The sequence below is a fragment of the Danio rerio genome, chromosome 20, assembly GCF_049306965.1.
Source record: "Danio rerio strain Tuebingen ecotype United States chromosome 20, GRCz12tu, whole genome shotgun sequence".
NCBI lineage: Eukaryota > Metazoa > Chordata > Actinopteri > Cypriniformes > Danionidae > Danio > Danio rerio.
In genome coordinates, this window is record NC_133195.1 from 50,647,112 (window position 1) to 50,662,321 (window position 15,210).

A 15,210-nucleotide genomic window follows, 5' to 3' on the forward strand; every position below is an offset into this window, starting at 1 on the left:
GCTTACCCAATTCACCAATGCCACATGTCTTTGGACTTGTGGGGGAAACCAAAGCACCCGGAGGATACTCATGCAAACACTGGGAGAACATGCAAACTCCACACACAAAAGCCAACTTACCCAGCCAGGGCTCGAACCAGTGACCTTCTTGCTGTGAGGCGATTGCACTACCCACTGTGCTGCTCTACGCTCACTTTCATTTAGGAACATTTCATGCATGACCATGTGATACACTGAGGTATTGGATGCAATGCTGAATGAGAGTTGCCGAATGAGAGAAAAAAAACACTCTGCATTTCACGGTGTATGTGTCTGTGGTCCTTTACTGTTTCAATAGGTGCAGAGAATAGTGTCAAACAGCCGCGTGTGTGGAATATCATGTCACTAAATGCGGCAAAAGTCTTACACGATGGTAATATTAAGGTGTTTACATGTGTGTACTGCACTTCAATAATGCCACTAAAATCGTTATTCTCCACATGTCTTAATCCCTTTTCTGTTTAGTTTGATTATGACTTTAATCTGATTAAATTAATCAAAAATAGCTGTTTAGACTTTTGATCAGAGTATTGACTTATTTGTATTAAAATCAGATTATCGATGTCCATGTAAACGTACTCGCTTTATCTGGATTGAATGGATGTGTTAGTAGCTGAATGATTAAATGTTAATATTTGTTTTATTATATAAAGGTCCGATTAAATTTCTTCCAATAGTATATATTTTTATGTAGTTGTTTTGAGGATCCCCCCCCCCCCCCCCACCCCCCCCCCCCCCCAAAATAAAGCAATTGATTGGAATAAAAATGTTTTGTAGTGAAAAAATCAGGGTTATTTTATTTAATTTTTTTTTTCTTTTACCTTAAAAACAGTCTACAAATGAAAACATTTCTGTAAACATTGTACCTTTTGTGATAGTTTATATTTTAGGAAAAGACTCTAAATTCAATTTTTAGAGGTCTCAATGTTTCTATAGTTGTATACACAGTATTTAAAATTTTTAAAAATAAATAAAATTAATATCGACATAATAGAAACATTTTCGAACTGTATTTGATTGTGTGTTGTGGTCAAACCAAAACATTGATTCATTCATTTTTCTTCAGCTTAGTCTCTTATTTTTCAGGGTCACCACAGCAGAATGAACCACCAACTATTTCAGCTTATGTTTTACGTGGTGTATGCTCTTCCAGTCACAAGCCAGTACTGGGAAACACCCATGCACACTCATTCACACACATATACTACGGCCAATATAATTTTTCAGTTCACCTATGTGTTAGGACTGTGGGGGGAACTGGAGCACCCAGAGGAAACCCACGCCAACACAGGGAGGGCTTCTAAACTCCACACAGAAATGCCAACTGACCCAGCCGAGATTCGAACCAGCAACCTTCTTGCTGATGTGACAGTGCTAACCACTGAGCCACCTTGCCACCCGCAAACCAAACCATATTGAAAGCAAATATTTTTCTTCATTTTTTTTGAGATTTTACCAGAGATGAGTTGCAGCCGAAAGGGCATCCGCTGCTTAAAACTTATGCTGGATAAGTTGGCGGTTCATTCCGCTGTGGCGGCTTTAGATTAATAAAGGAACTAAGCCGAAAAGAAAATGAATGAATGTTTTTGAGAAGCGACAGTTTGTTTGGACACCCGACTGTTGTCATCAGCAAAAATTATACAGGAAGTGTTAATACTCTGCTTGCCTAACTACAATGCAGGATCACATGGTTAGTTTCACTATTATAAATAGTACAGACCTGCGACCCATTTTCCAGTGAAGAACCGCTGGTGCAGGACTTTTGAAGTTCCACTCCCATAACAACACAAGATATGTTGCTGTGTAGTGAAACTGCTGACTGTTGCATTTCAGTCTAGTGAATCATGCAGAATTTCTCAACAGTCAGCAATTTCAACAGAATTCATATAACATGAGACTCTCTGAGGAATGTGGTTGCGTGTTTCGTTATCACCAAACTGTTCTTCTGTAGCGCTTTAATTTGGTTTGTCATTCTGAACGTCACCGTTTGAAAGGGTTTTATAAGCACTGTGTGAAAATGCATTGTGTCAACCGTGTTAATATTTGTTTCAGCACGCTAATGAGGATGTGGAGAGGATGCTGCTAGGCAACAAGTGTGACATGGAGGACAAACGTGTCGTACCAAAAGCCAAGGGGGAACAGGTGAGAGACCATGGCCAGTTCTCAGTATATATTCTTCAGTAGCTGTTTCCATTCAACCATTTTACTCTTTGCATTTTGGAGTATCGCATATAAAATTCTTAATGGAAATGCCAAGATGCGGATAAACTTTGAAAATGCAAATAAAAAGATGTTTGCGTGCACTTAAGTAGAATAAACTATTTACCCAAAAAGGAAAAATGTGCATAAAGTACAATGGAAACCCAATTACCGAATAAATTCCAGGTGATGTTGTTTAAACAAATCATGCGATTTAAATAAAAAAAAAAAGTGGGATGGTAGGGATGCAACAAATAACTGATTTCACCATTAATCGTGCTTTAATTTGTCATCGCTAATTAATCGTAAAGGCTTATCAACACTGCCTTTCTGCACAGAACCAAACTGCTGTAACTAAACAAAGTTATGGCAACTGTGCGCTACTTTAAAGTTCCAAGCTTGTACACCGAGGTTAATACCCACACACACTGCGTTAACGATGGCTGAGGCTATTAACCAAGGTTACGTTCACATACTGTGTCTTTTGCGGATGCAAGTTCGTTAGTTCTTTTCTTGCGCGCATATTGGAAGTGACATGCATGAGGCATGTAGGGATGGGTATCATTAAGGTTTTAACAGTATTACTACTTTTATTGATACCACTTATCAGTTTGGTAGTTTAACAGTTCTCTTATCGGTAGTTTTTGTAGTTTTTTTTTTTTTTTTTGAAAAAAAACAAATTGAACAGAATTAACAACACTTTATTTTATTATTTTGTTTTTAATGTTCAATAAAACGAAACCAATAATTGCAAAACAAATATATTTTTTTCCTGTAACAGAATGTACAAATGTTTGAAGGAAAATTACTCAGTTTTTAACTATTCTTTTGGAGAAAAATCAACATGTTTGACTTTTCTAGCAGAAGTCGGGATCTTTCTTGGTTTATTGCGCTGCCTACAGTTGAAAATACCCTCTTTGAGTTGCAAAATGCAGTTAAAGTAGATAATGTTTATGATATTTCATTAACACATTCACATAAATGAGTTAACTGTGTTCTTATTAAGCATTGTTTATTATTAGGCTATTCATAGGCTATATTTGAAATACAGCTGATGTAAAAGCATTTTTAATGTTTAATATTAATTTAGGCTACTGCAGAAAAAAATACTGCTTTCATTGTAACCGAATGTGTGTTTATTTAACTTGTACTATTTTAGGTGATCGACTGCTAGCATAACGATGTGGATGATATAACGTTAGCGTTAGTAGCTAAGCAGTCTAAAACTTTTCATTAATTTTCATTGCAGTTAATGCACTTTTGAAAGATATTTTCACTTAGCCAGATTGCTTGCGTTTCCGCTTATTCAAGAAAACAACTTGTTGCTTTTGTTACAACAGGCATTGTCGCTGTCCATTCGGGAAATACAGCACGTTTGGTTCACTCTGCAAGCTTACAAGCTGTGTGTGTGTCACGAGCTATGTGTGTGCGCTTAGCGCAAGCCTCTGCTTAGTGCACGCACAGTCGAGAACTGTGAAGGCTTTTATACTTGATGCGTTCGGCAGAAACACGAGTTGTTCTCATTAGATTGGCAACTGTGCAGACGAATATCAAATATCGCCAAAAAAATTATGCTACAGTAAATAATGTTTATTCAGCAGTAATTCTCCAGTACCGATAGCAGAACCATTAACGACAGAGCTTATCGATACTTCGATCTTTTACAATGTAGCATTAATACAGACAAAGTACAGTTTGGTACCCATCCCTAGCAGCACAACTAGGGATGTAGCGATTCACGACTCGCGATTTGATTCACGATACTAATCTCATGACTCAGGATTTAGTCATGATTTTTTTAACAAAAAAATTTGAAACAAATTGAAGGTGAGGAGCCCTTACATTTTTTTGCATCCTTTGACTATGTCTGGTTTGGTGTCACAGACTTAATTTTATCTATCTGTCTGTCTATCTATCTGTCTATCTATCTATCTATCTATCTATCTATCTATCTATCTATCTATCTATCTATCTATCTATCTATCTATCTATCTATCCATCTATCCATCTATCCATCTATCCATCTATCCATCTATCCATCCATCCAACCATCCAACCATCCCAAAAATTTCTTACTACTAAAATGTCAATATGTCACTTAACTTTTGACATCAAAGGTTTACATATGTGTTTGTATGTATGTGTGCTTGCAAAAGATTAACAAATATTCATTGCACAATACAAACAACAGATTTGAAACCGATTTCGATGTTACGATAATTTTCCACATGACCAACAAGATGATGAGTCTGTTCTCTTCATCTCTGCTTTTGGAATTGAGAAGCAGCTCATGGGTGGGTCAAGATGGCCTTTGTATACATTAGTTGGTTGACAAAGAGATTTGGTTTTGATTGTTGATTATTTGTAGATATCCAATTAAAACTGTGTGCTAAGTATTCATATATTGCATATATAGAGATGTTGTTGTATTCATAAAAAGGTTTGTACGTACCATTAAAGACCTGCAAACGCCCTAAAATATAAACTGTTCTTTTTGATTCTCAGATCGCAAAAGAACACGGGATTCGCTTCTTCGAGACGAGTGCAAAAGCCAACATCAACATCGAGAAGGCGTTCCTCACGTTAGCAGAAGACATTCTCAAAAAGGTGAGTTCTAGATGTGCCCTTGACACAAATGCCTTTTTGTATTGAACAATTTTGTTACATTTACACCTGGCATCTTCAGCATATTCAACCTTTGAAAATGGATCGTACTGAAAATGACCCTGTTTAGGTTTGGAAATGCTGGTGTGTTGTTTTTCAGTATAGACGTAATGAAATGCAGACTTTTAAAAAAACGAACTCTTAAACTCTGTTAATGCTCTTCTGGACTAATGAGTATCATTCCCTGAGTAGGGTAAAGTATCTTTAGAATTTTATCGATTCCAAATCCGCTTAGCGATTTTGATTTTTATTAATTCCAAATTTCAATTTCATAGTAAAAATTGAAATAAAATAAAGTTATTTAAGCCGTCTTAAAGAGGGAATACGGCTTAGTTTTCATCAATTTGATCACAAATGGACAAACACTTGACTAAGGTTGTGTAAGTTAATGTTCGTTAATGCATTTATTAAAACAACCAAACAATACATGATACATTTATTAGATTATTTGTTCATGTTAGTTAACCTTAGTTAATGGAAATAAAGTTGTTCATTAATATTTCATGTTAACTCACGGTGCATTTATTAATATTGACAAGCATGAATTTGGATTTTAATAATGCATTAGTAAATGTAAAACTATTTTTAAAAACTGTACAAGTATTGTTCATTATTTGGTCAAATTAGGTTAAAATGCATTAACTAATGAAGATTAAAGTGTGAACAATGGACAAAGGAGACACATTAGGGTACTGATGCAACTTAAAATTTTCAAGAACATTTTTTCATTAACAGTTCCAGATCAAATAAACACACTTCATGAATAAGCTTACTTATTGGTGCAGTTTATTTACAAATCTGCAGAGAAAAACATTTTTAGACAAAGAGAGTGTTTTGAGTTTCAATGCTAGGGCCTCACCTGGAATTGCTTCGGGACTCTATATCACTAAGTCAATCTTTGCATCTAGATGTTGTTATTTTGTTTGTAATGAAAGTCAATAGGCTGATTCACCTGAACAGAATGAACACTTTATAAAATCATCACTCCGTCTGTTTTGAGCATCAGCCGGACAGCAGCACTCACTTAACCTGCAGTGTGAGTTTAGTGCTGCAAACCACCCCCTCTTAGACCCCGTTTACACTATAATGTTTTAGTTTTAAAATGCATACGTTTTGCTACAGTTACGCCTTCTGTCCACACTACCCCAGAGTTTTTGAGCCCCGAAAACAGGACATTTTAAAAACTCTGGAGAGGTGGATTTCGTTTTAAAACGCTGCGGCTCTGTGTCAGTGTGGATGGGGGGAAACTGAGGCCTGGCTGCAGACATTCGCCTATCTGATATGAGTTTTTTTCCTCAATATTAAGTGCACAAAGTTCAGTCTTGCACCCTTTGCTCAGGTTCAGACTTTGCGAGTTTGATATGGAAAACAAACTCCCGGGTATATCTATAAAGGGGGCAGTGTAGGCTACTATATAACCTCAATCACCCTGCAGGCTACGTTGTTTCAGTTTCACTATCTTGACAATAAAATAAAAACATGATATAAGGAACTGCCCATTTTCATTTGGAATTAGCTAATTAACAGACACCAGAAATGTTGAGGCGTCGTGTAGCTACATATTTATAATATCATCATCTTCACTGTACGCATATTTATATCAAAATGGAGCCTATAACATTACTGCCTATTTTCATTATCATTGAAAAATACGAAACACACCCTGTCTCTTTTGCTGAATATCAGTTTTAATAATGAATAATGGCCATTATAAAAGTATAACATACAATAAGTTTATACAACGTAGCAATCAGTCACATGTGCAGAATCAATGTACATGGTTACATAAATTAATATATTAGCTTATCTTTGCGCTCAGCCAAAACACGTTACCTGAGAACAAGTAATAGATTCAAAAGACCAAAGAGTCGTTAGATAAACAAAAGATTTATTAAATATCACATTGGACAACTATAGTGAGATAAGGTCCAGCGGTATATCCTTGATGAACTGTCCGACCTGCGCTGCTTTCACCTGGTAAGGTGTGCTCAAAGCACCCCATAGATATATACATTAGATGTCGCCTACCCTGTTGTTGTCTATTGGAAGAAATCGTCAATAGAGCCATCATGTTAGTACAGGGTAGCGCTCCTTTGAAATGAATGCGGGACCAAGCTGCAGTGGAGGACTGTGGCCATCCAAAGCCAGAGATATAAACATACATACATATATCTATGATTAGGAGTTTTCCCGGAGGTCAGTATGCAAATTTTTTTTATTACGAAATTAATATTTTTACATCACTTTTCTACAATAATGGATGAGTGACGACACAGGCATTCCTGACAAAAAGCTTGTGTTTGTGTGTATGGAAATGTACTATCCACCCTCCCTGTTAAATTTGATGTAATCAGTGTCCTGAAACACAGCTCCTCTCCTGCTTTCACTTCTCATACTGACGGAGGGACCGTTTCGTTTGTGAATGAATCTCCGTTATGAACGACTCCTTCACTAGCAGACAATAATTCAAGTTTCTGGCAGCGCAGCATCTCGTTGTCATATTTCTTTTGCATTGTTTGCTGATTTTATTCAACAAAACTAGCATAAGCCTGGTATTTAGTGTGAGTTGGTGCTGCTTTGCCTTATGGTGAATGTATCATCAATAACGTTACCTGTTTAGCACAAAAGTTCATAACATACAAAAACGTAAAAACTAAACCTTACCTAGGGCTGCTCGATTTTGGGAAAAATCATAATCACGATTATTTTGGTCATAATTGTAATCACGATTATTTTAAACAATTATCAGTTGAAGTCAAAATTATTAGCGCTCCTGAGAATTTTTTTTTTAAATAAATACTTCCCAAATGATGTTTAACAGAGCAAGGAATTTTAACAGTATTTACTATAATATTTTTTCTTATAGGTTTATTTGTTTTATTTTAGCTAGAATAAAAGCAGGTTTAAATATTTTGAAACCCATTATAAGGTCAATATTATTAGCCCCCTTAAGATACATATATAAATATTTTTTGATTCTCTGCAGAAGAAACTACTGTTATACAATGACTTGCCTAATTACTTTAATTAAGCCTTTGAAAGTCACTTTAATCTGAATGCTTGTATTTTGAAAAATATTTAGTCAAATATTATGTACTGTCATCATAGCAAAGATAAAATAAATCAATAATTAGAAATGAGTTATCAAAACTATTATGTTTAGAAATAAGTAAAAGAAAAAAATTCTTTCCATTAAACAGAAATTGGGCAGGAATAGGGTTGCTAATATTCAGGATAATAATTCTGACTTCAACTGTATACATACAGTTATTTTCCACCCTGCAAAGGAAAGAGAAATAAATACAATAGAATAAAAACATGAAACAAACTGCTTTAAGCATCTTTACTGTAAGAAAAACACTTTAGCTTCAAATGTCCTTCAGTCAAGAGCAGAGAGGGATTTTCTTGTTTTGTTTGATTAATGATAAAAACTGTAATGATATATGATATAAAAGCTGTCTCTTTATTGGTTTCTGTTTCATGTGTCTTGATTCTCAACCCATTTGTTTATTACACAAATGAGGGTTAATATGAATAATCACTAAACACAGCATTTTGACATCTATTTGATCATTAAAGCGCTCACGTTAAGATGACTTTAGATGCCTGCGCTCCTCTGCTCGTCTCAGTGTGCGAATGAGACCGAATGCTGACCGGTCGCATGCTTCCGGCTGTGTGTGCTTGCCACAAACACACATAAGCATGCGGTCTTTCACGCTTTTAAGAGCAACAAACGTGAACAGCTGGAAAGGGGCGGTATATAATGCAATAATCATTTATCTAGATTAATGCTTTTTCATAATCGTTTAAAGCCGAAATCGAAATCGGATTTTCGATTAATTGCACAGTTCTAACCTTACCTATGAAATGTTCTGGCTTTGTGCTTTGTTTTTTTTTTTGTTTGCTCGTTACTACACCCGTACACATGGCTCAAGTCTAGCATCTTCACGTAGTAACACTGTCTTGACTAGTGCGGTTCAATGACATTTGTCTTAGGAGCACTATACTATTGTGGCGGCGCTATTGACACATGCACAGGGTCCCTAAGCGATATCTAGTGTATATATCTATAAAAGCACCCATTGACTGCCTGTGGCTCAGACCTCTGCATACGCTGCAGCGCATGCCAGAGTGTGTTTAGTCATGTGATGTACGTTTTCAGCGGTATAGTATGGATGAAGATCTTTTCTGTAACGCAAGTATCACGTGGATTTTACAGTTTTAAAACTAAAGCGTATTAGTGAAAACAAGGCCTAAGACAAATCCAGCTAGGTTAATAACTCCGCCCCCTTCTAAAAAGAGCACAACTCATTTGAATTTAAAGCGACAATCATCTAAACGGCACAATTAGGATCAAAGCCTCAAAGGGGCAGTTTCAAAGAGTTATACAACATTATTTGTGTGCTATTTTAAGCTGAAACTTCACATACACACTAGGGACATCAGTGACTTATTTCACATCTTGTAAAAAGAGGCATAATAGGTCCCCTTTAAAGTGTGATGTTTACAAAAGCAAGGCTGACGGGTTTTGTTGTTGTGTTTTTTCTTCGCAGACACCCGTAAAAGAGCCTAACAGTGAAAACGTGGACATCAGCACTGGAGGAGGAGTCACAGGCTGGAAGACCAAGTGCTGCAGTTGAACACACACTCACAGTTACTCACACACACGCACACACAATCTGTTCTACTCTATCCCTCTCTTTCTCTCTCTCTCTCTCTCTCTCTCTTTCTCTCATTCACTCATCCCTCGTTTCTGTCTAACACTCTTCCGTTCTGTCCTTCTCATAGGATTCTCTGTAAAACACATCTCTAACGTTTCTCACACTCACGACAGCTTACTGACATCATTTTTATTTCTGAAAACGAAACAAACAAACAAACAAAAAAAAAAGAAACGTAAAACAAAGTCATTTCACGGTTCTTCGTACTTATTTTAAAGTTTAAAGAAAGCAGGAAATGAATTTAAAAGCTCATTCACCACTACATAAAGACCGAGGGTGGACTTGGAGCGTAGCGTTCAGTATGACTTGTGTCCAGTGTTTTGGGATTAGTGTTGTGTGTGTTAGTGTGAGAGATCTTCTCTAGCTGGGTTGTTTTTTTTTTTGTTGTTTTTTTTGTTCTATGATTTGATTTCTTTCGTCCGGTGCCTTAATGTAGAGCCTTAGTGCTCATTCCCCCCCAAACACACACACACATTTAAACACCACTGTAACAGTTACACACAAACACACACCTCTCTTCTCAACCCGCTAAATCGACCCCACACACACCCGAGTGGAACCATCTGGATTCAACCTGTTTGCTCAGAAGAGAATGGCATTATATAAATATTTTTAAATTTAGTTTGTTTTCAATTTTTTTCCAGAATGACTTGTTTTATGAATTTCCTCAATGTTTTTTTTTTTTTTTGGTTTCCCCCTCACTCAGTTACTCATTCTCTCCTGCATGCTGGTTTCTTTTGGGTATTTTTGGGGTCTTTTTGTAAGTTTTGCCATGTTTGTAATTCACAGAAGTATCTCTTCTAGTCCAGATACGTGTCAGGGAGGGGAGCGTTCTCTTTGGAAATTCAAACGATTTTGCAGATCCATTAAAAATAAGCTTGTTTAAGTTATATGTTGGTCCCTTTTTTCAAGCACAGATGATGGGTTGTGGCGATTTTTGGGTGTGCGTGTGTGTGTGTTATGGTTTCGGTGACACAAACGCACCTAATCAATGTTAAATTCAATTCATCGTTATTTCTAAAGCGCTTTTACAATGTAGGCTGTGTCAAAGCAGCTTAAAGGTGCTGTATGTACGTCTTTGATTCCTTTTAAAGCATAAAAATATATGTTAATGTTAATATGTTTGCAGATATTTAAGAAATATGCCAAGTAAACATTCTTGTTTATCTGAAAAACAATGCTAAAGTCAGATATTCTGCTTTTAAAATGTGCGTTACGTGCCAGAACATCTGTCTTTGTTTTGGTTCTTTTAACCCGCTCAGTGAAAGTTTAGCCAATTATATTTCAGCACCCCGGGTTGCCTTGGTGGAAAACCATATTTCATTCAGTCAGTCAAAAAGGCTCTCAAAGCATGCGTCCGTGACCAAATTGAAACCTCCAGTGGACAGTAACTATGTTTCCACCCAGAAATGTGAATTAACTTTATGCACAAAGCCGGATTATCGCATAAAGACGTTTGAATAAAACAGCTTTTCCGTCCAACGAGTCAAAGTGAACAAAATCGTCACTTCCTGGATATCTGGCGCCAAATATCAACAGTAAAAACTGAATTTGCTGCAAAAAGAGAAGCTGCTGAATCTTTTCTTCATTTAATAAATGACTTGCACCTTAACAGTCAATCCTGACATGCACTGAATGCGTGGTGGCGTTTGAAGGCGTGGAATGCGGAGCACAGACGCTGTTGATTCTGGAGCTCATTAATAAGGGTGTCACGATCCTTCAAATTCTCGATTCGATTACATTTTCGATTCTAAAGGCATGATTCGATTCGATTTTTGATTATGAATAATTAATTAATTAATGAAGAATTAATTATTTGTAGCCTACCGTTTAAACTACCTGACCTGTATGGTCTTTGTTTTACCCATAAACAAATCATACAGTAAATGAATAAAGGCAAGTTACACACATAATTACCACCTGTCAATCACTTTTTCTGCGGGACTCGTGAATAGGCAGTGATCTGTGTCGTTATAATGGCGTCGGTAAAAATGACGCACAACCAACAGGAACCAGCCAACAGTATCTGAGGTGTTCGCTAAAATGACTAAGTACAAGTGAGTGAAAGATTGAAGCAGTCCTCTGACTGCCTGGATCTGCTGTCTGGAGCGCATGGCTGTGTCTGTGTGGTCACGTGATGTGCATTTTCAGAGGTAGAGAGGAAGGTGGGCTGCTCAGAAATGCTACACACCACTGTGGATGTCAAATCGTTGTCGTTCTAAAATACCATTTAAAAACAAAGACACTGTAAACAGGGCCTGAGTGTGTACTTTTCGCGAGCGGATTTGCAACGGGGGCGGGCGGAGGTTCGTGATGCCGGTGTTGTCTATCGGACGAACCGTACGTAATACGTACATAGCAGAGCTTGCAAAACTGTGTTTTTTTTTGTCGACAACACAAACGTTGTCAACATAACTCACTGGAAATCCAAAATGCTTACACACCGGCGACTTCATTGAAAGAGGAGAGGGTTTAAGCTCTGTCGACGGGTCTCCTGCTTTTGCAGTTCAACAAGCACTTCAACAAGCCTGTTTTTTTCCTGCTTGGCAAGCCAAGCTGACGTGACATGGGGGCGTGGCAGCATCGACGATTCTATTTTTTGATTCGATAATCGAAATTGAGCATAAATTTCGATCGATTTCGATTTAAAATCGAAATCGTGACACCCCTACTCATTAATAATATAATAACACTGATACTGAGATGGTTAAGGCGATTTAGAATGACCAAAACAACATTTCAGATGTTTACAGTGTGCTCAGCCTGCTGGGGTCTCGCTTAAATGATCTAAGATGATTTGGCAGATCCTGGATCTTTTAATCTTGATAACTGATCTCTCGCTAATTTGGTTCTTCAAACAAGTTCGCATTTCAGATTAAAATGTTTGGATGAACTGATCTGAGATCGTTGCGCGAGTTGTTAAGGACAGATCTATCGATCCTCGAAATGATGATCAGCAATGCACTGGCTGACGGCACAGCAGTGTAATGACATCACTTGATTAATATTCAATAATCCATGTGAGCAAAATTACAAAAAATTAGCAGTAAACGGTTTGTTAAATATGACACCAATAATTTTCCACATTAGTTTTGAGCTGCAGGCTTTACACTTTCATTATTTTTACATTTTAGAGTGGATATTCTTTATTATAGTTGCCTAGTCTAAATTACTAAAGTAATTTCTTTATTGGCATAAGGAATTTAAATTAATAATTTTGCATCACAAAAGCATTTGGTAAAGGTGTCTGCAACTTCTACAAAGGATTAAATCTTTGTTATATTAGCTGTCAAAATGTGCATGACTGCATAAATTATTATTCCTTTATAAAAAAAAAAACAGTCAGTCCAGTTTTCAGAGTTTAGTTTAGTTCAGTTTAGTGTGGTTTAATTTTCACTGCTGAAAGTCCAAACACTGAGTGCAAATCTATCGATGCGCAACATCAATATATTTGGAGAAGCTAAACTGTATTTCTAAATCATTTAAGAAGCTCTTCAATCATTAATTTCTTGTTGTTCAATAGTGAACGAGTGAATACATTTACATTGTTTAATTATTTGGCACAAGGTTTTATCCCAAGCAGCTTACAGATGGGGAGAACAGAAGGAAACCAAAAAACAATTGCTGGTTAGTCTATTGCAGGGGCGCCTAAACTCAATTCTGAAGGGCCAGTGTCCTGCATAGTTTAGCTCCAGCTTCATTTAACACACCTACCTAGTATACATAGAGTTTGATTAGCTGGTTTAGGTTTGTTTAATTGGCGTTGGAACTAAAATATTCTGGACACTGGTCCTCTAGGACCGAGTTTGGGCACCCCTGGTCTAAAGCCTCATTCACACCATGAGCGAATCGCAAGTGACTGTTCATTTCAACAGAGACTATGCGACTTCTGGCGACCTCCATCTATGTGAGTAACAGCGATTGTTGGCGACCAGGTGGGCGTGTCGAGTGACGAGACAAAGTTGAGAATTCTTCAACTTTATGCAAATGAAGTGCGACCAGTAGAGCTCACGTGATCCTCTCTCAGCTCCTGTAGAGGCCTTTTGTATTATCTATGCTGTAGACCTACACAGACCTGCGTTTGCAGCTGATCGCCACCCAGAGCAACAGGCAGCTACAAAGTCTTTGCTAGTGTGAACGAGACATAATGCAGTATGCAAAGTTTTATATTTGTATACCGCATCTATTCAGTTAAAGACAGATTATTAGCTCTTCTCTGAAAGTAATTGTTATTCAAATATTCAAATAAGTGGTGTTATACAGAGCAAGGAAGTTTTTTCACAGTGTTTTCTGGGGAAGTCTTATACTTTTAGTTTAGCTGGAATCACTTTTTTATTATTCAGAATCTGCTGTGAGCAGCATGGTGACTCAGTGGTTAACTCTGTCACCTCACAGCAAAAAAGTCGCTGGTTGGAGTCCCGGGTGGGGCGGTGGCATTTCTGTTTGCATGTTCTCCAAGTGTTGGTTTGGATATCCTTTGGGTGCTCCGGTTTTCTCCACAGTCCAAACCCATGCACTATAGGTGAATTGGGTAAGCTAAATTGGCCATAGTGTAAAACATATGCTGGAATAGTTGGCGGTTCATTCCGCTGTGGTGACTCCTGATGTATAAAGGGACTAAGCCGAAGGAAAATTAATGAATGAATGAATGAATAAATTAACATGCCGTTGGTTATAAAAATGTCATTCACACTTTGGAAAAGAAAAAAAGCTTTAGAGCTGTAGTCTATTATCTATAATTATACTCAGCTCCAAGAACTCTTTTGTACGCCAATAACATGGTAAAGTGACACAAGTTGTTTACCTGTGTTTTCTACACTGTAAAAAAATATCTGTTAATACAGTTTCCGTATTTTGTGTTCCACTTATTTCGGTTGTGTATTGCATTATGGGATGTTGGTCTCTGCTTTGTCAACTTTTGATGTTGAAAATTCAACTCTACGGTTTAACAAAGGGACTTTTTGACATTTTAATAGTTTGAAATCATATAACGTGTAAGAAATAATATAATGTAGCAAAAAAAAGTATAGTGTAAAAAAAAACATAAATCCCAAAATAAGCAAACAGCTAATTTGCAGATATTTTTTACAGTATATGTCAGATAATAATAATAATTCTTTACATTTATATATCGCTTTTATGGGCATTCAAAGCTCAAAGGGGGGAATCTCCTCATCCACCACCAGTGTGCATTATCCACCTGGATGACGCGATGGCAGCTATTTTGCACCAATCCACACCACATTCCAGCTGATTGGTGGAGAGGAGACAGAGTGAATTGAAGTCAAGGGTTGGGAGGCCATAATGGGCAGATTTGGCCAAGATGCCGGGGTTAAACCCCTACTCTTTCGTAGGACATCCTGGGATTTTTAACAAACACAGGGAGTCGGGAGTTTGGTTTAATTTCTCATCCGAAAGACGGCGCTTACTGAGCAGTATAGAGTCCCCGTCACCTATACTGGGACCCACACAGACCGCAGGTTGTGCGCCCCCTGCTGGCCTCACTAACACCCCTTCCGGCAGCAACCTAGGTTTCCCATGTGGTCTCCCATCCAGGTACTGACCGGGCGCAGCTCTGCTTAGCTTC

At 37.4% G+C, this 15,210-nt stretch overlaps 1 protein-coding gene across 2 annotated transcripts in view; it reads left to right on the top strand.

Annotated features, from left to right (window-relative positions):
- rab10 (RAB10, member RAS oncogene family) overlaps nucleotides 1-9,793 on the top strand; it is a 36,290-nt gene extending 26,497 nt beyond the window's left edge. Inside the window, exons 4-6 of one of the 2 annotated variants that reach the window (XR_012395457.1) lie at nucleotides 2,092-2,181; nucleotides 4,744-6,921; nucleotides 6,989-7,542. Coding sequence is in view for 1 of the 2 variants with exons in the window: in NM_001002566.1 (NP_001002566.1) it covers nucleotides 2,092-2,181; nucleotides 4,744-4,845; nucleotides 9,456-9,542 (279 nt within the window). In the remaining variant the exon portion in view is untranslated. 2 annotated transcript variants of the gene reach the window in all.
- The last annotated feature ends 5,417 nt before the right edge of the window (nucleotides 9,794-15,210 follow it).